Source organism: Haliotis cracherodii, unplaced genomic scaffold, assembly GCF_022045235.1.
Source record: "Haliotis cracherodii isolate W230 unplaced genomic scaffold, xgHalCrac1.p SCAF_18, whole genome shotgun sequence".
Classification (NCBI taxonomy): Eukaryota; Metazoa; Mollusca; class Gastropoda; order Lepetellida; family Haliotidae; genus Haliotis; species Haliotis cracherodii.
This window is the reverse complement of record NW_027266273.1, coordinates 18133151-18160154: the sequence shown is the minus strand read 5'-3', so window position 1 is coordinate 18160154 and position 27004 is coordinate 18133151. Positions and strand designations below refer to the sequence as shown.

General features: G+C 40.9%; 1 protein-coding gene across 2 annotated transcripts in view; it reads left to right on the top strand.

The window, feature by feature from the left end:
• The window catches only part of LOC139465843 (extended synaptotagmin-2-like), a 46218-nt gene that overhangs the window by 13778 nt on the left and 5436 nt on the right, over positions 1-27004 (top strand). Inside the window, exons 9-20 of one of the 2 annotated variants that reach the window (XM_071247784.1) lie at positions 278-377; positions 740-810; positions 1889-1974; positions 3017-3065; positions 5387-5476; positions 13867-13947; positions 22348-22509; positions 23166-23315; positions 23924-24192; positions 25148-25249; positions 25457-25591; positions 26529-26684. In XM_071247784.1, coding sequence (XP_071103885.1) covers positions 278-377; positions 740-810; positions 1889-1974; positions 3017-3065; positions 5387-5476; positions 13867-13947; positions 22348-22509; positions 23166-23315; positions 23924-24192; positions 25148-25249; positions 25457-25591; positions 26529-26684 — 1451 coding nt within the window. Of the gene's footprint in view, positions 1-277; positions 378-739; positions 811-1888; positions 1975-3016; positions 3066-5386; positions 5477-13854; positions 13948-22347; positions 22510-23165; positions 23316-23923; positions 24193-25147; positions 25250-25456; positions 25592-26528; positions 26685-27004 lie in introns of both variants that reach the window. The other variant, XM_071247783.1, reaches the window with a different exon arrangement.

The following is a 27004-nucleotide window of genomic DNA, read 5'->3' as shown; positions in this document are numbered from 1 at the left end:
GTGTTGACAATCCGCCTGTTGTGTTTCAGGTGTGTTGACAATCTACCTGTTGTGTGTCAGGTGTGTTGACAATCTACCTGTTGTGTGTCAGGTGTGTTGACAATTTGCCTGTTGTGTTTCAGGTGTGTTGACAATCTGCCTGTTGTGTGTCACGTGTGTTGACAATCCGCCTGTTGTGTTTCAGGTGTGTTGACAATCTACCTGTTGTGTGTCAGGTGTGTTGACAATCGGCCTGTTGTGTGTCAGGTATGTTGACAATCCGCCTGTTGTGTTTCAGGGTGTGTTAAGGATCCATCTCCTGGAGGCCAAGGAGTTGGTCAGGGCAGATATTGGGATGATGAAGAAGGGCAAGTCTGACCCATATGCCATTGCTATTGGTGAGTTCTGCTGGTTACCATGGTTACACTGACATTAGGTATGAAGGCATTTTAAGTTTTTTTCTGACCTTTTATTTTCACAACAAAAAATATGAAAAGCTAGGATGCCATTTCTCACTTTGATTTTGGTATTAAAAGTTTATTGATTCCTTCCAATGATTCATTCATGTCATTTGTCTTGATGACTGTGAGATTGTAGAAATCTGGGGGTAATGAGTGAGTGAGTATGGTTTTATGCCGCTTTTAGCAATATTCCAGCAACATCACGGCAGCTGGGGGTAATGAAATAATCTGAAAGTGCATATATGTAATTTTGCCTTAGATTATCTGGCATTACATTTAGGGCTCAACTTTCTTTTCAGTTGGAGCCCAAACCTTCAAGACCAAAGCAATCAATAACACCATCTGTCCTCAGTGGAACATGACGTACGAGGTAAGAGTGGGGGACGATTCAAACCCTGATAACTGGTGATTTTGCACTTACTATGAACATGATCAATATTTGTATATTAGCAGTCTAGGTAGGGTAGCCAAGCTGAGTTCACTTGTCATACCAACATGGTTTTCATACCCTACATGAAAATACAATGTGAAGCCAACTCGGTCAACTGTTGTAGTAAGGCTGGAATGTTCCTGGAAGTAGTAGTGAACAATACTCACACTCTTATTCTTAATAGACGGTCCTCAATACGAAGGGGGTCCACAAGTCAGAAGCCATTATTTTTTCATCTTAGTCAGTAAACAAAGATGTGAATTGTGGACAAGCTTTAAGTTGAGTTTAATATGTGAATGTTTGTCATCAGTCTCTCAGTAAGGAAACATGGGGACAGCCATCTTGCCAAGGAAAGCGTGTCCACTAACCTATATCAATGCCTAGTTTCTACCCTTGCCACGTCAAGGCCACTTTCGACCTTGAGCCACCTCGAGTAGATCACGAGTTGTGCCCCTTGTAATGGAAACGCGATATCAAATCAGATCGCTGTTCTTATGTTGTACGGCTTCACAAAGATGATGACTACCATAGACACGGATATAGTCGATCAGCTAAAAAAAAGCATTTGCGATTTCATCCCTGACAGAGATGAAAAACACATATTCGTGTCAACAAAGACAGGCAGCCGTAAATCATTTTCATACGAATATGTACCAGTCATGGATGTTGATTTTGTGAAACATTCTCTGATTGGACTATCCATATATGCAATAGTCCAATCATTTTTAGCACAGGAAAGTGGGCTTGATGTGGCAAGAGTGGATGCAAAGGACTTTGATAATAAGGCGAGTGGACGCTCTTGCCTTGGGAAGATAGGGGACACCTGGTTCTACTTTCGTTTTAGCACATTTAAGACACACAGTTAAGTTATACTTTACGCTTTGTATGAATGTTTTATGATAATGTTTTATGATGACAATATCTTATGATTATGATTTTAGTTGTACTAACAGACTCTCCTGATCATTACAAAATGTTCAATTTGAAATGTGAGCCTGAAACACTTGCTTGCCCACAGGCTATCGTGGATGTTGCTCAGGGACAGTGCCTGCAGGTTGACGTCTTGGACGATGACCCAGGGAGTAAGGATGACCCATTGGGAAAGTATGTACTCCCACTGCAGCATATCCATGGGTTATCTTTCCAGATCACTGACATATAAGAGACATTAATCACCTTTGAATGTTCTGTGATATGTTTACAGTCATATTTTAATCATATTAAGGGCGGTTGTTCTCGTACCATGGTTAATATGTTCACCTGTCATGTTGAAGACCTGGGTGTCGTTGTACAAAGAGATCTTAGCGCTAAGGTGAGCGTAACTCCATTACCTTAACATAGACTTACGACAGTTGTAGCGCTAAGGGTGTTTTGTACAACGGCACTCTGGGCCCACTTACACAAAGCGATCTTAGGGCTAAGATGATCATAACTCCCATACTTTAACATAGGCTTACATATGGCACTGCATCTCAGTAGGCTAGAGACCCGTGAAGATTCCAGGGTAGAATAGGTCTTCAGCAACCCATGCTTGCCGTAAAAGGTGACTATGCTTGTCGTAAAAGGCGACTAATGGGATTGGGTGGTCAGGCTCGCTGACTTGGTTGATGCATGTCATCGTATCCCAATTGTGTGGATCGATACTCATGATATCAATAACTGGATTGTCTAGTTCAGACTCGATTATTTACAGACCGCTGTCATAAAGCTTGATTATTGCAGAGTGCAGCGTTAAACAACGCTGACTTGCTTGAAGCATGTCATCGATCCCAATTGCGCGGATCGATGCTCATGATATAAATCACTGGATTGTCTGGTCCAGTCTCGATTATTTACAGACCGCCGTCATATAGCTGGAATATTTCTGAGTGCGGCGTAAAACAACAAACCAAACCAAACCAAAAACCAGTACGCTAGAACTATAAACATATCATTAGACCAGAATATTACCGCCATACACATATCCATGCATGTTGCTATATAAGTGCAATAAACGTGAAAGTGATTTTAAACCCCACCTCCCCTAACCTCACCTCACCTCGCCTCGCCCCCACCTCACCTAACCTCACCTCACCTCGCCTCGCCCCCACCTCACCTAACCTCACCTCCACCTCCATGTTAACATTGTACATTCTTGTCCTTGCAGTGCTTCAGTTGACATATCTCATGTGTTTGAGAGGGGCATGGTGGATGAGGTAAGTTCAACTGCAAGGCACCTGCAACTTGCTGTCTCTGTGGAGAAATAAACCTTCTTTCCCTCGTGGTGTTGAAGTGAGCAAATATTGTTTTACAATGAATCCATGATTGTAGTAATTCGCATTTAAGTGGGTTGATATTATTTCATGATCCTTTTCTTCACTAAAGTGCTAAATTAAATTGAAGTTTTTCTTATTGATACGGCATCCTAATATTGGAACAACTCTAGCTTTAGGTGACATGACAGTGCATCACTCTGAACTTGCGACGGGTACAGGACATTGTTTCACTATGAACTTACAAAGGGTACATGAGTCTTTCACTATGAACTTATGAAGGGTACATGCCAGTCTTTCACTCTAACCTTACAAAGGGTACATGAGTCTTTCACTATGAACTTACGAAGGGCACATGCCAGTCTTTCACAATGAACTTACGAAGGGTACATGCCAGTCTCATACGAAGGGCACATGCCAGTCTTTCACAATGAACTTACGAAGGGTACATGCCAGTCTCTTACGAAGGGTACATGCAAGTCTTTCACTCTAAACTTGCAAAGGGTACATGAGTCTTTCACTATGAACTTACGAAGGGCACATGCCAGTCTTTCACAATGAACTTACGAAGGGTACATGCCAGTCTCTTACGAAGGGTACATGCCAGTCTTTCACTCTAAACTTACAAAGGGTACATGAGTCTTTCACTATGAACTTACGAAGGGCACATGCCAGTCTTTCACAATGAACTTACAAAGGGTACATGCCAGTCTCTTACGAAGGGTACATGCCAGTCTTTCACAAAGAACTTACGAATGGTACATGCCAGTCTTTCACTCTAAACTTACAAAGGGTACATGAGTCTTTCACTATGAACTTACGAAGGGCACATGCCAGTCTTTCATAATGAACGTACGAAGGGTACATGCCAGTCTCTTACGAATGGTACATGCCAGTCTTTCACTCTAAACTTACAAAGGGTACATAGTCTTTCACTGTGAACTTACAAAGGGCACATGCCAGTCTTTCACAATGAACTTACGAAGGGTACATGCCAGTCTCTTACGAAGGGCACATGCCAGTCTTTCACGATGAACTTACGAAGGGTACATGCCAGTCTTTCACTCTAAACTTACAAAGGGTACACGAGTCTTTCACTATGAACTTACGAAGGGCACATGCCAGTCTTTCATAATGAACGTACGAAGGGTACATGCCAGTCTCTTACGAAGGGTACATGCCAGTCTTTCACTCTAAACTTACAAAGGGTACATGAGTCTTTCACAATGAACTTACGAAGTGCACATGCCAGTCTTTCATGATGAACGTACGAAGGGTACATGCCAGTCTCTTACGAAGGGTACATGCCAGTCTTTCACTCTAAACTTACAAAGGGTACATGAGTCTTTCACTATGAACTTACGAAGGGCACATGCCAGTCTTTCATAATGAACTTACAAAGGGTACATGCCAGTCTCTTACGAAGGGTACATGCCAATCTTTCACTCTAAACTTACAAAGGGTACATGAGCCTTTTACTATGAACTTACGAAGGGCACATGCCAGTCTTTCACAATGAACGTACGAAGGGTACATGCCAGTCTCTTACTAAGGGTACATGCAAGTCTTTCACTCTAAACTTACAAAGGGTACATAGTCTTTCACTGTGAACTTACAAAGGGCACATGCCAGTCTTTCACAATGAACTTACGAAGGGTACATGCCAGTCTCATACGAAGGGCACATGCCAGTCTTTCACAATGAACTTACGAAGGGTACATGCCAGTCTTTCACTCTAAACTTACAAAGGGTACATGAGTCTTTCACTCTAAACTTACGAAGGGCACATGCCAGTCTTTCATAATGAACGTACGAAGGGCACATGCCAGTCTCTTACGAAGGGTACATGCCAGTCTTTCAAAATGAACTTACGAATGGTACATGCCAGTCTTTCACTCTAAACTTACAAAGGGTACATGAGTCTTTCACTATGAACTTACGAAGGGCACATGCCAGTCTTTCATAATGAACGTACGAAGGGTACATGCCAGTCTCTTACGAAGGGTACATGCCAGTCTTTCACTCTAAACTTACAAAGGGTACATGAGTCTTTCACTATGAACTTACGAAGGGCACATGCCAGTCTTTCATAATGAACATACAAAGGGTACATGCCAGTCTTTCACAATGAACTTACGAATGGTACATGCCAATCTTTCACTATGAACTTACAAAGGGTATATGAGTCTTTCACTCTAAACTTACAAAGGGTACATGCCAGTCTTTCACTCTAAACTTACAAAGGGTACATGATGTTGTTTCAGTGGTTGCAGTTGGAGAACGTGAAGACGGGGTTTGTCCATGTCCGCCTGCAGTGGCTGTATCTGGCCAACGACCCACTGGAGTTGGACAGGGTGAGTGTTCAGTGTTCTGTTATAACTGTTACATCCTACAAAAACAGAAATACCAAACACCGCTACAGCTTATAACAATATATATATGATTGCTTTAAGATTATCTATTATTGAAATTAATCATATGCTTAAGAAACATTTAACAATTCACACCATTTGGCCCAAAACTTATGTGCAGTTAATTATTGAGATTTCCTTCTAGACTGATTGAGATTTCAGGAATGTTACAAATGCAACACTGTCACAAGCTGTATTTAAGCACAAGCTACAAGCTCTTACAATCCCGTTAAAATGAGATCTTACTCTCTCTGATTCACTACCTTTCTCCGTCTAGATCTTCTGCAAATTTGGACCACCTAATCAGTGAAGGATTGATAGGTTCCTAGCACATTAGATGTCAGCTTCCTAAAACTATTTGGCTTCCTTTCTTTACCATCTCAAATCAGAAATTTTAACCTTTGCTCAAGAAAGCTCACACGGAACATAAATGATCCCTCAATAGTAAAGGCGATCCATGGTGCTCAGATACAATGTGAGAATAGCATGGCCTTTACTATTCTCCATTCAGAACTGCCTCCTTACATTCATTTTGGAGACACAGAAAGCTAAAGAAGCTGTTCAAAATGCTTCCTTTGCTTGTGCTGACAATTTAGAAGCATCCACGATGATGTGAGGAGCAGTTCACCTGACATGACCTCCTATTCCCTGTGGTGGGCTTGTTAGATCTTGACCGATAAGTATCAAATTGGATTAAAAGATCCGATTTTAGTGAGATTTCCCAAGAGAATCCAGTGTGTACATACTGGCAGTAGAGGGTAAACCAGGAGCTTGTGTGCATGAGTGTAGGTAGTCTGCATAGTGGCACCTCCCCATCAGGCTAAAGATCCTGAGCATTTTATCCTTCCTGAAACAATTGGTATCAGAAAAAAATACTTATCCCCTAATTATCTGTAAGGCTGAAAGAGCATTGAAGTTATTTCATGTTTTCTGTTCCTAAATTGAATTTCTTCATATTTGATAAGATATTTTCATGTATTGGTAATGAATTCTTAGGAAAGGAATATCAAAACTGCAGTGAATGTCCGGTGATTTTCACGTACGGGCAGAGCTTTGATTTTCCACACCCCTGATTTGCAGTCAGCCGCTGTAAATGTTTCAGTCTGGTCTCAACGTAGTGTACACAACTACTTACTTTAAGCAAGTACTATTGATTCAAAGCCCCCATTGGGATGCCAGGGACTATGTACACAGGAACCTCCACTGGTCGTAAGATCTAGAGGCAGCTATACAGGTCAGTGTTGAGGTGCGGTAACTTCATTGAGTTCCGACTAAGTCGGACATTATATCTGTCACAGGTTTGCCTGTCCAAGCTGTGATTGTTTACAGGCTGTCAATATATAGCTGGAATATTGCTGAGTGCGGTGTATAAACAAACAAACAAAAAACAAAGTCAAAGTTAAGGTTTGGATGTGCAGACAAGAGTTATCTCCCCTTCTGGTTCAGTCAGTACAAGAAAGGTGGACTCCACACATAAGTAGGGTTTAGAGGGAGTAGAGTGTCCAGTCGAGAGTTGTGGCCCCCATGTATGTAATCCTGTTACTGTTTTATTTGTAGTTTAGTATAGATGAGTATTATGTAGAGCACTGCCCAGAACTTGTACCTGCTGTACCGTGTAATGTACTGCACATATTTATTTTGTTTTTTGTTTCCTCTGCGTCACACAACACTTCTGCTTGTGTCTTGTGGTAAGTTATGTTATCACGTGTGATTGCTTGCCATGAATTCATCTCATTCACTTCAAGTTTATTGCACTGTTATAATGCTTTAACTGTATGCAGACATTATTGGAGTGGACAGGGTACTTACTGTAGCAACAATAACAAAGGACAGTTTTGCTTACATCATGTGCATGATATTCTCACTATCCAAATATGGTCTTGACTTTGGACATGCACTAAGGCCATGACTCTCCCAGAACAGGGATTTTGTTATCAATTTGATCATGACTTTATATATCATAAATGGTCAGTTTCTTATACTTTAAATCGTAAAACTATGTTATTGCACTCCAAAGTGCAACTTAATACTACCTCAATTGCTCAAGTCAGTTTGCCTAGTGTTAAATGTGTTCTAAGGATGAGTAGAATTTTCTTTGCCTTTGGGGGGCTAGTACAAGTTGTATCCGTGATGGTCACTCCAACAATGCTGCTACTGTACATCATTACTGCTTGGTAATTTACATGCAAACCTAATTGTCTTGTTTCTCATGCTAACATCAAGCAGTCACTTGTGTTTTTTATGTCATGAATCATTGTTAACTTGCTAAGAAAGTCTTCATCATGTTTATCCCAGATTATTTTTAGTTTATTATTTGAAAAATAGCAGTAGTAGATAGATGTTGACCAGCTTTTATTTTTTTTTGTTTTCCTTGAAAGTATGAGGTGGACAATATTTGTTTCATGGTGATAAAGCAACGTAGCCTCATAGTTTCATGGATTTTGTAGTTATTTATGTTAATAATGTAGGAATTAGATCCAGATGTAGTCATAGAATTAAACAATTCATGAAAACAAGCACAAATTATTGTTAATTTTACGTGGGTCATATGATGTCCACCATTGATCCTCTCTTACTGACTTACATGTAAGGATGGTGGTCACAGGTTTAAACCAATGAGATCAAGAATTGGTATCATGATGCATACCAAACTATTACCATGTTTACAGACTGAGGCAGTTAGACCGTAGAATGGTCTGTGTCTGATCCAGATGATGCAAACATATGTGCCATGTGGTGATCTACAAACAGTAAAAACACGGGAAGACCCGGGGTAGAATAGGTCTTCAGCAACCCATGCTTGCTGTAAAAGGCGACTATACTTGTCGTAAAAAGTGACTAACGGGATTGGGTGGTCAGGCTCACTGACTTCGTTGATGCATGTCATCGATCCCAATTGCATGGATCGATGCTCATGATATTAATCACTGGATTGTATGGTCCAGACTCGATTATTTACAGACCGCCGTCATATAGCTGGAATATTGCTGAGTGCGGTGTTAAACAACAAACCAACCAACCAACCAACAAACAGTAAAATAACCTACAAACAGTAGAATGAAATCTAGACACCGGTAGGACATTTAAACTAGCTACATGCCAACCATTGATTTCAAAATTAAACAAACGGCACAAAATGGCAGGTTAAACCAGATGCCACTAGAAGGTGAGGTGTGGTCACAGGGACATTGTGCTCAGTGAGATGATTGACATCTAGGTCGGTCATGACTCAGCAGAGATCCAGCAGCAGGCCTTAGCCAGACAGCCATCACGCATCCCAACAGATAAACTTGACATGCTTGTAGGATGAGCTTGGAAGATCTTTAAAGCTATACACTTCAATCACACAGTTGAGCAGGTGCTTGTAAGCATCATATTGATTTTCCTGTGGTTGTATATCTCATATAACTGCTGATACTAAACATTGATTATCAGTTATTCAGCTGACATGAGATGAAGCCCTCTACTCTGCTCCATCCAGATAATGTCCGGAGCTGACAGTCCTGTGTATCATGATGTGTATCACTGCATGTATCACAAGGAAAATATCATAATATCCTGTACACCTATGTGATACAACAACCTTCTACACTTCTTTTTCTATTGCTTTACGGATCTGCTGAATAATTTTTTTTAAATGGAAAAGAATAATTCCGAATTTTGGTCAGGTGTTTTTTATCCTGCTGATAAACTGATAGCATATTTCACCCAAAAAACATTTTCTAAACAAGGACCAACTATTAATAATTTCGCATCAATTTTACGAAACAAACAAGATTTTTGTGTAGAAATGTAAAGAAGTTTTATGTGTTTGCTACGATCGATATAAACATTATTCAGACTCCCAGCGCCCTGATACCTACTGGGCAAACGATGAACTATCATATACATTATTGAATGAGGGAAGGGAGGTTACTCCAATTCCCTTTGCCGATCAGCAGTGTTTGTCACTCTTCTGACAGTCATGTTTTTCAAACAGGAATCAAATTTTTTTTTAAATGGCCCAGGTGGAGGCAGAGTGCACTTCAGTTGGTAGTTGAATCAGTGTCCTCTTAATTTCCCGTAACATGAACAATCTACAAATTCAAGAAATTTTGGCTGTATCTCCGGACAAGCCATGTTCAGGTTGTTATAAATTTTGAAACAAATATGTATTTGTGACTGTACTGATAGTGCAGACAATAACTCTCTAAAGTCTGAACAGTGTTCCTGCTTGACTCGTCAGGTTTGCATTGCTTAAAGAACAAGCTGTGTTGTAGCTCTCCTCACACATTAAACCCTTTTTGTTTTTTTATAGCAGCCGACCTGTAAAGTAGAAAACTAAAAAGAAATTATTAATTTACATTTTTTATTCCACCTGTGTGTAATTTGGTGTGTTACTGCACGTGTGATATAACATGTCCCAACATCCTGGCTGTATCATGTATATGTGATATGAGTGTTCATGTCATACCATGTTTACGACACAAGTGTCTAAATACCGGAATTTTGGCACGAGTGTCGTAAACATCGTATGACATGAACATGAGTATAATGTTCGATTTATTACCGAAGAAGATGTCTATATATAGAGACGAATTTAGAAAATGTTTTGCACTGATCACTACCACTGTCTTAGAAAACAACAAATTGTCAAATGACATCAACAATCTTCAGCTATGTTGTCGTTTCTAGTGTGACGTCATTCTGACCTCACGTCACAATAAGATTCGAATGACATCAACAATGCCGGATGACGGAAACAATACTCTGTTGTCTCGTGGCGTGATATGACCCTAGGGCACATGTCATTTTTATGAACCCCGATATGTTTGCCCTTGTAGGTAACGATACAGTGCATGACATCAGACAGACAGTGCTATGTATCATTACACATATCACATGACATGTTATATGATCCTGCCTGCATGTGTGATATGACACAGACAGTGTGTGACATTAAACAGACAGTACACATGTGGCATGTGGTATATTATTGCATATATTATGCGACACTTCAAACCATATGGTGTGATATAAGTAGTTTTACACAGTATCAGTTCACTATCATATGTATATACTGTCTCGTGTATCATTGCATGGATCACACAATAACATGTCATACCATCCTGCCTACACTCAAGTCTCGTTAATCCGTTAATCTGACAATCGGCTTTATCCGACACAAATGATGGGAACCGATCAAATCAGTGCTATTTAGACCCGTTAATCCGACAGTCTCGCTCTCCGACTCCAACACACCCAATTTGCAACGAATTGTCTTGTTAATCCGACACAGTGATCAGCGTACTTCGTGGTCATCTGCTCGCGAGTACACAGCCCCGTGTTTTGATGCGAGACGAGTTGGCGAGTAGCTGCATATTTCAATGGCTGCAGAAATAAACTTCCTTCACAATAAACAATTTCTGCTTTAAATAAACAAAACAGGATTAATCACATACCAAGATTACCTCAATCTCATTAAAGTCAATTACAAGTTCTCGCTACCGCTGAGGACATCCCATTAAAGGTCACGTCAGAAGGACCTGTTTGAATCGTTATCTATCGTGTAGTTGTCCAATTTTCGATCACTAACGTCAAACGTTGATACTACCTAATTCCGTTTATCCAACATACTCGTTAATCCGACATAATTTTAAGCAACCAACAATGTCAGATTAACGGGGTTTGACTGTATATGTGTGATCTAACACCCACTGTTATCAGACAAACAGTTCACTGCCATGTAATGTATCACTGCAGATATCACACCATCGCACCATCCCACCTATGTATGAGATGTGCCATGTGATATACTATTGGACAGATCACACATTTCATACCATCCTGCGTGATATATGCCATATAGCACAGACAGTGTATGACATAAGACAGACAGTACACTCTGTGGCAAGTGGTATAGTATTGCACATATCACATTTCATACCATCCTGTGTGATATATGCCATATAGCACAGACAGTGTATGACATAAGACAGACAGTACACTCTGTGGCAAGTGGTATATTATTGCACATATCACATTTCATACCATCCTGTGTGATATATGCCATATAGCACAGACAGTGTATGACATAAGACAGACAGTACACTCTGTGGCAAGTGGTATATTATTGCACATATCACATTTCATACCATCCTGTGTGATATATAACAATCTAACACAGCATGTGTGTGACATCACAATGACAGTAATAAATCTGACACAATTAATGTTAAATATGACCTGAGTACCAGAGTACCAGAGTATGCATATTTAATAACAATATTTGATTAATTTGATGAAGATGATCAACATGATCAATAGACTGTTATTGTTTATAAACTTTGGAAAAATGTATTTATCATTTATATTTATATTTATGTCATTAGTTTATGCCAAACTTTTATTCTTTTTCGGTCAGGGGAAAAAATTATAAGAATTCCAATTTGAAGTATATTTTTCTAATTCCTTTTATGATTTGTCTTTATTTTGTTGTGTGTTAATTTTTTAAAGATATATTTGCAACAGGCTTTAATTATATTTTTATATTTTATTTATATTAATTGCGACAGTAAATGAGGTGGTTCTTTTAAACATTTTACTTATTTATGGAAGGAGAAATTTAAAAAAGACAAACTGCTTTTCATGTCTTCTTTTTCAACAGATTTCAATTTTTGTGAGTTGACTGACTCATAAGCCAAGTTTTCATACAGTCCAGCATTACTGTTTCACAGTGTTTGGATGAACCTTGTTTTGAGTGTTCTTTTGATTTTAATGAAGAAATCATATTGAATATTTTCTTTTTTTTTATTGTATGGGTTTAATAGAAATTAATTTGTTATTATTTTTGGTACTTGTGTAAAGTTTACATGCTTATTAATATTGGAATTTTGTTTACACATTCTTACTACACATCATTTTTGTACCCAATGCACTCACATACTTTCCTTGAATGAGTACCGGTACACACAATGCATTCAGACAAGTTCTGTATTTGTAGATCTTCCATTTATCATAAAGCATGGGTACAATTGTGGAGGCAGTTCTTCCAGCAACTGTGACATGGGTATTCTCATTGTGAAATGATCTATTATCTCACTTGCTTTGGTGTCATGGCCAAGAAATTAGTTTGTGGACATGTTTATGCAGTAAAAAAACATCAATAATATATTTTAGTTTCTCTATCTTCATGTGTCTGAACGATTTGGCATCAATGTTTCTCTTTACAAAGTCAGTGAAGGTATGAAATTAAATAGAAACTATACAAACTGTTTCATTATGATAATAGTTATATTTTTAGCATTTTTAACTACAGAATAGTTTATACAAAATAATATAGCATCCTTTTTAGTCAGAGTGACCTAACCCAATTATTAGCACTGGTACTTGTCTTCATGACCGATTTGAGTATTTCTTTCCAATGTTTTATTTAGTTAGCTTCAGATGATCGTCAGACAGCTATGTTTAGTTTCTGCCATGTAACATGAAATTGTCACAGTAACCATGGTTACTATAAACTCCTTTCCAGTGACCCTTTTCACTGACCCAGTTTATCTGTCTCGGCACAGAGAAGTCAGCTGGTTACTTGGACAAGAGACCCGTAAAGATCCAGGGTAGAAAAGGTCTTCAGCAACCCATGCTTGTCGTAAAAGGCAACTATGCTTGTCGTAAGAAGTGACAAACGGGATCCGGCGGTCAGGCTCGCTGACTTGGTTGATGCATGTCATCGTATCCCAATTGTGTGGATCGATACTCATGATATCAATAACTGGATTGTCTAGTTCAGACTCGATTATTTACAGACCGCTGTCATAAAGCTTGAATATTGCTGAGTGCGGCGTTAAACAACAAACAAACTTAAACAAGACCCAGTGGGGATTCTGGTGCAGAAATGATCCCCTGTACGCCATGCATGTCAAAAGAGCCGATCAAAATGAAGACATTATGGTTACTGCTTAGAACTGAAAAGAATGAGATTTTTGTGAGGTGTGGCTGCAAGATTTGCAGTAACACTTTGTATCACAGGAATTAGGAACAGTGTATCTGTAAAAATGTCATATTTGACCAGTATTGTAGTGTTTTAGTAATATGTCAATAGCAACATTGTTTCTGTATGGTTGAGGAACAGTGTATCCACATGCTAGGTACAGCAACTGTTTTTGTATGGCAACATTTTTTTCGATTGTGTAAAATAACATTTTTTTTCAGTATGATTGCAACATTGTTTCAAAATGATTACAGCAACATTGTCTTGGTGTCATTGTGTTACCATGGTATCACTCAGTAGGATATTGCAGCATCAACATCATGTATAACCGCCATCTTGTATCTGCCTCCAGGTGGTCCAACAGGTGCAGGAAGAGAACAAGGATGATGAGAGCGTGTCCTCCTGCATCCTGCTGGTCAACCTCGACTCCGCCCGGGACCTTCCAGTAAGTCTCATCAACCTTGCTCATATTCTAGTATTACCTCATTAAATGTTGCTTCTGTTCCTTGTCAATCTCATTAAAATCAGATCTTAGCTTTCGCTACCGCTAAACAAAGACCTGAGGACATCCCATAACGGGTCACGTCAGAACGACCTTTCGGGAACATTGACCGATCAATGAAAAGACTGACAAGAAATCAACATTAGCCAATCTGAAGGCAGCTTTCTCAAGCTTTACAACACTAGTTTCAAACTGGCGACTACGCTTCGAAACATATTTTGACGTATTCTCGGTTAAAAACTTTAAAACTGATAAAAAGAACATTCTGGAATGGCTTACAGATGGCCTAGATTGTAGGGATAAAATCATAAAACCCATAACTGTCGTTCAGAATACTCTCTGTTAAATATTTCAAGGTTGCATGATCAGAAAACACATTCCGTCTGTCATTTTCATGATCTGGTAAACGACGCTCTGATTGGTTGGATGAAAGGTCGTTCTGAAGTGACCTGTAATGGGATGTCCTCAGATCTTTGTTTAGCGATAGCGAGAAGTAGGATCTGATTTTAATGAGATTGGTTCCTGATAGTAATACCACAATTCTACAGTGTAATGCCTGTTGAAGCATGTAACTTACATTGTCAGCAATATAACCTAGGTCATGTAGCCAAATGTGCTTTGCCTGACCTTTGAACTAATCCTCTCAGAAGTATTTGTCACTGAGAACACTTCTTTTATCTAACTGTAACTTTTGTTCACCCTTGATAGAAAGTGTCTGAATCCAGGCCTGAATTTTTGAGGCCTGATCGTTTATTGGTAAGACTGCTGATGCATTGCAAGGCCCAATATAACTAGACATACAGTGCTTGGGTATAACACATTGCAATAATATTAATAGTAGAATACAGTCACACATTCCTGCTAACTTGTATACTGCTCAAAAGAAGTTAATGCCGACCCAATTCTTCAAAACAGATAATTATGGTAATGTAAAAGAATTGGGTATCCTTAACTTCTTTTGAGCAGTACAGATGACTTTCTGTCGCTCTCACGTTTCTTTCTCTTCTGCTATTTTTAAAGGATGTAGAGATACACTGTATCTCTGTCACTGTATCACAATTTGCTTCAGCAACGATCCTCTCTTTTTACGATATATTAATCTTGATAGTTAGGTCTTGATAAGACACACAATATGAAACATAAAAAGTCAACACTTTTCACAAACTTTCATTTAAAGAAATGACCACAGATGTCCAAACAAAATGTTTTCGTAGACTTAGTCATGTAAACCAATAGTGCTTTGAGATTTCTCGCTAAATGATACAAGTTTACAATTCAAATGCCTGATATGATGTCCTACTAGTATTATTTTATAGGGATATTTGGCATCAAGCTGCCCAAATAGCAGCACACAATATTGTAAAGCAGTGATACTATAATGAATTGTTAGAGCCCCGCTTCGTCACTCTTTACATCATCCCTCGAAGAAACAACACATATTATTTATGTTAATACAGTGTGTTGGTAGATATCAAACTAACAACCATCTCCATGCTGTATCCTGTAACAAAGCTGATAACATTTAGTGTGGTATGTTCCCCCGGCATGGACGATGTTTTTGTGGTCTGATGGTCACTGTATTAAATCATTCCTTGTTTGTATATTGTTTTTTGAGATGACCTTGACCCCACTAACTTGACCTTTGTCTGCAGGGCAGCCCTAAGCGAGATGGGTTTTGGGTAAATGTTGTGTTCAGTTCTTGACTAACCTGAACTTGTTGTATTGCTGTGTTTAACAGTTGTTGAAATGATAATGCAAACATTTTTGTGCTAATGTGAGTTTGTTGTTGGACTGGCACATTCACATTATTTCCATTACTATGTGACATTCCTAAGCTGGATGGTCACCGTAGAAACACACTGCCAGTAGGAACCAGATTGTCCACTTGAAATCGTTGTTTTATTTCGCACTGGAGACTTACTACAGAGAATGCACATTATAAGTCAGTTCAAATTTGTTCATGTATTGAAAATTGATGATTGTGATTTTAGCATCAGCGTGCAGTTGAGTTTTCTTGTCAGAGTTGCCACATGTTTGTGTTGCTGAAGGTGTGTTTGTTGAAGAAATATTCAGTCTGTCAAGTACAAATTACTTCAGTAATATTGATTTTGTTTCTTTGACAGATTTTAGGAATAAGTAGCTTTGCCTGAGCTGATGTTATAATGCTGCTAAAGTCGGTGTTAGGCAGTGTGCATTATGTTAGACCTACACCATGAGATCACATGGTTGCTTAGGGTTACACACAACCAAATGTTTTCCTATAGACTTCTATAGTAACATTATATTTTTATAAAAAATAACTAAGCATTCAACAGCTATTATCTGTACCTGTGTGCACAGTTTGGCCTTAGAGCAGCAATAAAAACCAAAAAAATGACCAGCTTAGTCAGCTCCTTTTCCGAGTACAGGAAGCTAAACACACACCCCCAGTTTCACACCAAATGTTACCTACGTGAAAATAGCTGTGGTCACATTCAGCATTTATGTCATCATGTTGAAAAAGACAGTACTAAATATAGAAAAACATGGTCAGTTTTAATAACTGGATGGATGTACATTTATAAGACAAAAATCTTACAGAATATCCTCCTATCACAGCCTACAGATATCTCTTGATCTGCACTGAAGGCTCCCTACGAAAAATGCTCTGTCCCAACTGGTTCTGATTTGGTGTAGTACCTAAGTTTTTCATATGCTTTACCATACTCAACAGCTCTTGTCTCCCTTATATGTAGTTAGTTCACTTACTGTGAAATCAGCAACTTAAACAAATGAATGGAGATGTTGTGGGATGTTTCGCTGAACCAACTACTCATCACAATCCTACCTAACCTAACAGAAAGCCATGTAAAGCTGATTAGAGCTATTGCAAGAGAGGGGAGGAAGTCCTTATGCAACAAGGCTGTGGCTGTATTTGAGATGTCACTGAAAAGTCACGTTGATTACTGATGACTGGCATACTTATTTCAATCATGATAGGACAGTGTAATTTGATTGGATGCCTATGTTGAGCATAGTGTCATTTGGGACTTATGACAAACATACAATGGCGAATGAGACTGGGGTATTTATCATAACAGAAAGAAGATATAATTCATTGGATAATCAAGCATGAGCTTTCAGGCTGATTTGACAATGAAGCTGGGGAGGTATATACAAGAAGATTGTCAGTGTGTGGTAAACTTGTGTGTGAGTTAGAAAAGGAATGTAACGATACAATGATGGTGAAACTTTCCTGATACAATACTTAACTTGCAGGTAGGCCTTGATGTATCCCTACATTTTGTTATGCAAGATATGTCTTACTGATACAGTCACAGTGCCAGGCTACAATGAACTGAAACTGAACCTTGTGATGTTTCGTCATTAAAGAGGTGATTAAAGACCCAACCAAACCAAATTTGGTCAAGTAACAATTAATAACAATGATTTCAGAACTGTTGTAAATTCTTTCAGTGTTTATTTTCATGCTGAAAAATATATCCTTGTGTTAGCTATTTTATCCTACAGTTTGTTTTGTATCAGTGCATGGCACACAATACGGTACTTATATCACTGCAAATAGTATGGCGATACCATAAAACCTAGGGACAGACTATTCTAGATTCTAAGGGGGTGCTTGATTATTTGTTTCAGAAGTATGTACTCCAGTAAATATTTGGGACCCAAAACACAGAATTTTCAGAAAAGCCAGCATGCCCAGGGAAAATATTTTGTTTGTAAGCATGAGGACAAATGTTCTTTTTACAATTTTGTGGTACCGTTTATTTTTTAAAATTCTAGATTATGATCTAGGTAATATTATTATGGTTGGACCCATATGTTTATAGCTCAAGTGTTACCATAAGTATACCAAGAACAGTGGTTTGTATTTATTATGAAAAGTATTTTGAGAAGAAATCATTAGATCAAACAGAATGCATGGAATGAAACATGGTTTCAGTCAACATATTCTGTGATAGGTACTCTCTACATCACAAGCTACTATAGAAGAAGCATCACAGTTTGTATCATATTGCCAGTTCACTGTATCGTTACACACCTGATGTTAGCGTTGTGTGCCACCTGTTGAACAAAGCACTTTTATCTTTGATTTCAGGCTGTAGTTTATACTCCAGAAAATTCGAAAGTGTGGAATAAGTTAGTGAGTGGACTGTGCGGTCTTGAGGTGGACATGGGTGGTGATCTGGCAGGTCTGTGGGAAAACAACTATTTGTGTGTCTGTGTTGGGGCTATTCCTCACTGTGTGTGTGTTGGGGCTATTCCTCACTGTGTGTGTGTTGGAGTATTCCTCACTGTGTGTGTGTTGGGGCTATCCCTCGCTGTGTGTGTGTTGGGGCTATCCCTCGCTGTGTGTGTGTTGGGGCTATCCCTCGTTGTGTGTGTGTTGGGGTATTCCTCGCTGTGTGTGTGTTGGGCTATCCCTCGCTGTGTGTGTGTTGGGGCTATCCCTCGCTGTGTGTGTGTTGGGCTATCCCTTGCTGTGTGTGTGTTGGGCTATCCCTCCCTGTATGTGTGTTGGGCTATCCTTTGCTGTGTGTGTGTTGGGCTATCCCTCCCTGTATGTGTGTTGGGGCTCTCCCTCGATCTGTGTGTGTTGGGGCTCTCCCTTGCTGTGTGTGTGTTGGGCTATCCCTTGCTGTGTGTGTGTTGGGCTATCCCTCGCTGTGTGTGTGTTGGGCTATCCCTTGCTGTGTGTGTGTTGGGGTATTCCTTATTGTGTGTGTGTTGGGGCTAGCCCTTGCTGTGTGTGTGTGTTGGGGCTATCCCTCGCTGTGTGTGTGTTGGGCTATCCCTTGCTGTGTGTGTGTGTTGGGGCTATCCCTCACTGTGTGTGTGTTGGAGTATTCCTCTCTGAGTATGTGATGGGGCTATCCTTCGCTGTGTGTGTGTTGGAGTATTCCTCTCTGAGTATGTGATGGGGTATTCCTCGCTGTGTGTGTGTTGGGGTATTCCTCCCTGAGTATGTGATGGGGCTATCCCTCGCTGTGTGTCTGTGTTGGGGTATTCCTTGCTGTGTGTGTGTTGGGCTAGCCCTCGCTGTGTGTGTGTTGGGGCTATCCCTCGCTGTGTGTGTGTTGGGGCTATTCCCTGCTGTGTGTGTGTTGGGGTATTCCTCGCTGTGTATGTGATGGGGCTATCCCTCACTGTGTGTGTGTTGGGGTATTCCTCGCTGTGTATGTGATGGGGTATTCCTCACTGTGTGTGTGTTGGGCTATCCCTCGCTGTGTGTGTGTTGGGGTATTCCTCGCTGTGTATGTGATGGGGTATTCCTCACTGTGTGTGTGTTGGGCTATCCCTCGCTGTGTGTGTGTTGGGCTATCCCTCGTTGTGTGTGTGTTGGGGTATTCCTCGCTGTGTGTGTGTTGGGCTATCCCTCGCTGTGTGTGTGTTGGGCTATCCCTCGCTGTGTGTGTGTTGGGGTATTCCTCACTGTGTGTGTGTTGGGCTATTCCTCACTGTGTGTGTGTTGGGCTATCCCTCACTGTGTGTGTGTGTTTGGGCTAGCCCTCGCTGTGTGTGTTGGGGTATTCCTTGCTGTGTGTGTGTTGGGCTATCCCTTGCTGTGTGTTGTTGGGGCTATCCCTGGCTGTGTGTGTGTTGGGGCTAGCCCTTGCTGTGTGTGTGTGTTGGGGCTATCCTTTGCTGTGTGTGTGTTGGGCTATCCCTTGCTGTGTGTGTGTGTGTTGGGGCTAGCCCTCGCTGTGTGTGTTGGGGTATTCCTTGCTGTGTGTGTTGGGGCTATTCCCCGCTGTGTGTGTGTTGGGGTATTCCTCGCTGTGTATGTGATGGGGCTATCCCTCGCTGTGTGTATGTTGGGGCTATCCCTCCCTGTGTGGTTGTTGAGGTATTCCTCGCTGTGTATGTGTTGGGTCTAGCCCTTGCTGTGTGTGGGGGTTGGGGCTATCCCTTGCTGTGTGTTTTTGGGGCTATCCCTTGCTGTGTTTGTGTGTTGGGGCTATCCTTCACTGTGTGTGTGTTGGGGCTATCCCTCGCTGTGTGTGTTGGGGCTAGCCCTCGCTGTGTTTGTGTTGGGGTATTCCTCGCTGTGTGTGTGTTTGGGTATTCCTCGCTGTGTGTGTCAGGGCTACCCATCACTGTGCCAGAGACCTAAAGGCACAACAGGGAGCTGTGGTGTGAGGCTTACGATCCACATGCTGTTGTTTTCCCTAGCAGACCTGGCAGTGTGAGTGAGAACTCCCAGACTGTGGAGGCTGGGCTTCCTAGGGCTGCAACTGTTCACCACAATGTCATACTGTCCTGTTGAGCAGCACAAATCATGATACACTTTATCTCACCTCACATTAAGATACTAGCTTCTCATTGGTTAATGAGTTGTCAAATGAAATATCATAATATATATTTATACTAATTGGTCTTTATATCACTGACCAAAGTTTTCAATCTGCTCAAGTATCCCAGCATTAGTGTTGTTTTGAACCAGGGAGTACACGAGCTATACCATCCCTCATTGTACAGAAGCTATACCATCCCTCATTGTACAGAAGCTATACCATCCCTCATTGTATAGAAGCTATACCATCCCTCATTGTACACGAGCTATACCATCCCTCATTGTACACGAGCTATACCATCCCTCATTGTACAGAAGCTATACCATCCCTCATTGTACAGAAGCTATACCATCCCTCATTGTACAGAAGCTATACCATCCCTCATTGTACAGAAGCTATACCATCCCTCATTGTACAGAAGCTATACCATCCCTCATTGTATAGAAGCTATACCATCCCTCATTGTATAGCTATACCATGCCGTATACGATACTCCCAGCTGAAACCAACACTGACACTGGACAAATCGGAAAGTAATCACGTTAATTAAAGGTTGCCTTTGTTCATCTTCTCATGTTCCAACCAAACTATCTGGTGATATGTATGTTATTGTGATCTAGGTGAAATGTTTCAGCCCTAGTGTAAACAGCACGACACTGCAAAGCCATTTTTTCCAGATCTCAGCCACTGACAACATGGACACTGGTAGGGTCCTCCTGTTGGCAGTGGCTGAGAGGGTCCAGCAGTGTGAGCAGGTCTCTGGGCATCCTCAACCATCCAGTGTATTTTCTCTCCATTCCCCTAGGACACATACCCAGGACACACTCAGCACCACAGCTACATTTGCAAGTGACATCACTACCTACATCGGTCCTATCCCTAACCTAGCACAGAATTTCTTTTGCTCAGGACAGTAGTTTGATTGGACTGCTATTTTTAGCATCATGCCATTCAAATAGGGTTCAAAACAAAGCTGTGGTAGTGAATGGGTCCTGGGTGTGTGTTATATGAGAATATAATACCCTAGATAACTGAGGATGGTCATGTGGAGGGGTTGGCAGCTGGTCCTATGATGTAAGCATGACAGGATGTGACATGTGGTCCTATGATGTAAGCATGACAGGATGTGAATGTGGTTGTTGCAGCAACAGGACAGGAACGCACTCCCTTTCCCTCCCCCTGACCAATGCTTGCTGTAAAAGGCAACTATGCTTGTTGTAAGAGGTGACTAATGGGATCAGGTGGTCAGGCTCGCTGACTTGGTTGAAGCAAGTCATCGATCCCAATTGCGTGGATCGATGCGCATGATATCAATCACTGGATTGTCTGGTCCAGACTCGATTATTTACAGACCACCGTCATATAGCTGGAATATTGCTGAGTGCAGCGTAAAGCAACAAATCAAAACGCTCCTTCTTCCCCATCATCCGATATATGGTGACTTGTGTCTGCTTGGGTGATGGTCCTCCTCCCACCTGCCCTGGCGAGGTGTTGAATCTTTGAACATATTGGCAATAACTGTGTGGTTTGGGAACTTTAAAAAATTGGTTAATGTGTAAATGAATATTTTCCTTTTTCTGAAAGTATCAAGTCTCCTATAATGTGTTTCCAATAATGATATGCACAATTTCTTTTTTGTACGTACATCTGGTGTATCTGCTTGTTTGTTCTGTTGCTATGTGCAAGCTGTTAGTCATGAATTATGTACTTATTCTTTAATGTGTGCACAGAAAACTGCTCAGTAACTCTTTATCATGCGGGATAAACCACAAAAATGTTTGCTTTGATTCTTTGCAGTCGTTCAGTTTGTAGTCATTGGTTTATTCTTTTAATTTGCTTTTTGTCATTAAGTAACTGTTAACAAGTGACTTTGAACCAAATTGCACCAACTTATATTCCATTTTCAGCATTTGACTAATTTTTGTACCATGTTTATTTCAATGCAATGGCCGTCAGGTACACTGCTGTCAATGTCCGTCAGTTCCATATGTGTCAGCCTCACTTTGATATATGTCAGCCTCACTCTGATAATCTCCTCACTCTGCAGCGAGGGAAGAAGACACTGTCTGAACCGTCCCCCCAAGTGAACCTCTATGTGGGCCAGAGCAAGCACAAGAGCGGGATCAGGGCTAACACAAATGAGCCCCGCTGGGAGGAGAACTTCCGCTTCCTCATCCACAACCCCAACTACCAGAACTTGGATGTTGAGGTGAGAGAGCATGGAGATAATACTTGGTCTTTGTCTTGATATTGAAGATGTCAGGTGTTTGTTGTGAAATATTCTCCTGGTGTGGCGGTGAGCTATCTGCCATCTGATGATTAGATCTGTAGCTTTTTTTAATATTTTATATCAGTGTTCTGCAAATCTAAGTAATAACAATTTGCATAAAATTGAATTTTTCCTACACGATTTACTTATACTATGTTTCAAGGGGGCAAGGGTGGCCCAGTTGTCTAAGGCACCACAATTTGCTGTGCAGAGTTGAGTGCCTTGGGCATGACAGAAACCTTTGATTGTTGATTCGAATCCCAGTTGGCCTCGACTATTTTTCAAGGTTTGTCAGCACCATAACTGTGCTTGTGGGTTTCACCAAAGTGGTAAACGTCTGACCTGCATCACCTCAGGCTTTCCTCCCCATGAAGCTGACGTGCTGTGATAAAACTTGAATATTGCTAAAAGCGGAGTTAAACCAAACTCACTCACTCACTCAATCACCATACCTCAAGGACCCCCTGACCCCCTCAGTTTTGAACACTGCTTCAAACATAAGGATATCAGCTTCTTTATTAATGTAGTGAATGAAGCTGAGGGATAAAGTCCTCACTTGAACATCCCCATGATTGTTGCCTCCCACGTGGTTGTAGGTGCGGGACAGTAAGAATGACAAGGTGATCGGTGCCGCCACCATCAAGCTGAAGGAACTGCTCTCAGCCTCAGACATGGTACTGGACCAGAAGTTTGACCTGAAACAGAACGGGCCTGCCGGAGTGCTGAACATGAGGCTGGCTCTGAGGGTGAGATGATGCACTGTGTTGTACACTGTTGTACACACTGTTACATACACTGTTGTATACACAGTCACATTCACTGTTGTACACTGTCACATACACTACCATGAACACTGTCATACACTGTCACATACACTGTTGTACACTGCCATATACACTGCCATGAACACTGTCATATACACTGCCATATACACTGTCATATACACTGCCATATACACTGTCATATACACTGCCATATACACTGCCATATACACTGCCATACACACTGCCATACACACTGCCGTATACACTGTCATATACACTGCCATATACACTGTCATTTACACTGCCATATACACTGCCAAAAACCCTGCCATATACACTGCCATATATACTGCCATACACACTACCATATACCCTGTCATATACACTGCCATATGTATACAATATACTCACAATAAGGCTAAGATAATGACTAACTATTAATTAATGGGCTTATGACTAAAGAAGTAATCCATTAGCTCTTCTTCATGAAATAATTTGGTTTTAAGGCTTTGTGGAGTAGGACTTCCCTGTAAGTGATTTACTTTCTTTAGAATTAAAGAAGCAGTTATAGAATCATGTTTATGTTACAGGTGCTGACCCCCAACTCAAACCCTGACTGGCTGGATGAATGTGAGCCCCTTATCACCGAGCCACCCCCCAAGAAGGAGGGAGAAGGGAAGGAGGGGGCAGGGGATGCAGGCGGGGCACCTGCGGGGAAGAAGCCTGAGGGGACATCAGTGGACAAGCCATCTCAACCCTCCCAGCCTGCTCCTGCAGTGGATGAAGTTATTCCACCCGCCTCCAGCTCCGTGGATGCTGAGAGTAATCTCCGACAGAGGAAGGCACCTGCACAACAGAAGTGAGTTCATGAGATCAAGGCATGCAGTAACTGTCCTGTTACAACTCCTATTGGCATTGACGTTTAGTGTTGTGTTATGAGGAAAAGGCAACGAAAGATTCATGAGTTAGCCATGTTTCTCGTTAGAAACAAATTTTCAAAATAAGGTTGTCTGGATAATGAGTTACCTGTGTCAGTGATGGGTGTACGGGATGTCACAGGCTGAATGGGCTTGTACACCAGGAAACAGAAGGTTGAAGGTGGTACATGAATGTTCAGCCTGTAAAATCCCAAAAACACGCCACTAATGATACCTGTAGCAAATTTTTCACTCTGTGTTCACCAGTACAGAGACTTTTTTTCGGTTCTTATTATCAGTGAGTGAGTGAGTATGATTTTACGCCGCTTTTAGCGATATTCCAGCAATATCACGGCGGGGGACACCAAAAATGGGCTTCACACATTGTACCCATGTCGGGAATCGAACCCGGGTCTTCGGCGTGACGAGCAAATGCTTGAACCACTAGGCTACCCGACCGCCCCTCTTATTATCAGATCTGACTTACGACAACCAGTCGTTTCAGTATGGTGACTCTTACTGTGAACAGATCAAGTATGACATGAGAAGTAGGTGCTTAATACGAAACACATCATGATCTCCATACAGGACGGCCAACAGACATGAGTTTTTTTTTACTGATGGAGTCTGGCCAATCAAACACCTTGATTTTGTTAAGAGTAATGATATTGCTTGACAAGGGTATAAGGATCTGTACCGACACATCTCATCAAAATAGAATAAAGAGCTTGTCATCCATATAATATAGCTCATTTTTGTATTGGACAATCAAAGTTTTTTATCAACATTAACATTTATGTTTGAAAATGACTTACACAAGGATGATCAACACTTTTTTAAAACCTTTTTTTTGCTTTCTATTTCCCTGCTTGTAAGGCGGATGTTGTATCATTGCAGAGTTGTGGACACGAGGGGGGAGTTTGGAAATGGACGTATCCAGATGACGTTCCGATACAGCGCCCAGCGACAAACTCTTATCATCGTCGTGCACAAATGTGTGTAAGTAGACCACACTTCTTGTCTGTCCTCAGATGTCCTCCTGTGTAAGGGTTTTATTTAGCTGAACACACAAAAGCAGATTGAAGCACATGTAAATTTAACACACTGATGAAACCGGATATCAAGCACACCCAAACACATTGGAGATTTGAACTAAAAGTTTGACAAAACGATCACAATATTAAGGTAAATCTTGTTTGTTGACAGGAACCTGCTCCCACTGGACAGCAACCATCTGTCAGACCCCTATGTACGTATGTACCTGCTGCCTGAGAAGTCCAGCTCCTCGCGGAGAAAGACGCAAGTTATCAAGGACAACCTCAATCCTGTATTTGATGAGACGTGAGTATACCTTGATATGCTCAGTATATGCAAGCTTACAACAGTTACATAGCCCATATGTAACTGTTTAGAAAAACTTGAAATTAATGTTTGGATTATCATGATTATATGGACTGGATGGCTTTTACATCTTGTCCGTTCAACCAGAGTTTACAAGAAAACACTCTGTTAAATAGAGAACCTCACTTGCGTGTCTCCCACGATCAAATATTTCACAGGGGTTATAATCTTCCGCAGATCCACAAATTTTGAGCCCAACATTTTAACAAATCTTGGGGCTTCAGGGAGCCAAGCAGCCCTGAACGTCCATAAACACCTCCAGCTTATGGACCACGGTCCATTGAAAGGAAGTTTCAGCTGAAAAGGAAAATACTCATTCTCATCCCTAATGTCAGTGTTGTTTGAAAAAACTTGCTTGCTGGGGATAGTTGTACTGTTTTTGATGAGTGTTGACATATTTGAGTTTGGAAGTCTTTGAACACTGTTACAGCTATTAATTTCTTTCTCCTTTGATTTGTTTGGTCAGCAATGTTCTAGCTGTATGACAGTGGCATGTAAATATTAAAGTCTGGGCCAGACTAACCTGTGGTTGATATTATGAGCAACTTCCACACACTGTTGCCGTATGTTGAGCACAAAGAAGCTGGTCATTGGATTGCCTGGTATCTTGGGTTTAGTTCTTTGAAAAAGAGAGATTGTTTGGCACTATCAAAAGATGATAAAAAAGACGATATGTGGTACTTCTTCAAGTACTTACAGCCTAGAAATAAAAAGGCATGTTACTTCATTTCAGAGTAATTTTATGTGGATCATACGGCCCTCCATATCTGATACTTGGCCCATCATTATTCCATGGTTCACATCAGTCTGTAGGTTTTACTGACATGGGCTTTATGAACCATTCACTATTTCACTGGGTACTGTTTTTCTATTGCAGGTTTGAATATCCAGTAGGTCCTTCCGAGTTGCGTGGCCGGTCGCTGGAGATCTGTGTGAAGAATGAGGTTGGGGTGTTCTCCAGCAGCAAGAAGATCATGGGTGTCGTCAACCTCGACCTTAAGAACCTGGACACTTCAAAGGCAATTACAGAGTGGTGAGTTACCTCCCTTTAGTAGACTATCCAATCTGGATGTGTGACCCCAGCTGGTTTGAGGGTCTCTCCCTCTCTCTGTCTGTCTGTCTCTCTCTCTCTCTCTCTCTCATTTTCTCTGTAATTTCTTATTTTTCGTATATCTCTTCAATGAGCCATAGCATCCACATGCTATTACATATCCTTGACAGTGATATGGCAAGTTTAAAGTGAACCCATGTGAGGAATCAAACCTAGCATGACAAGCAAACACTATAACCACTAGGCTATCCCACTACCCCAAGTACACCAGAAGGATGGTACGAGTCCATGTTCGGAAGATA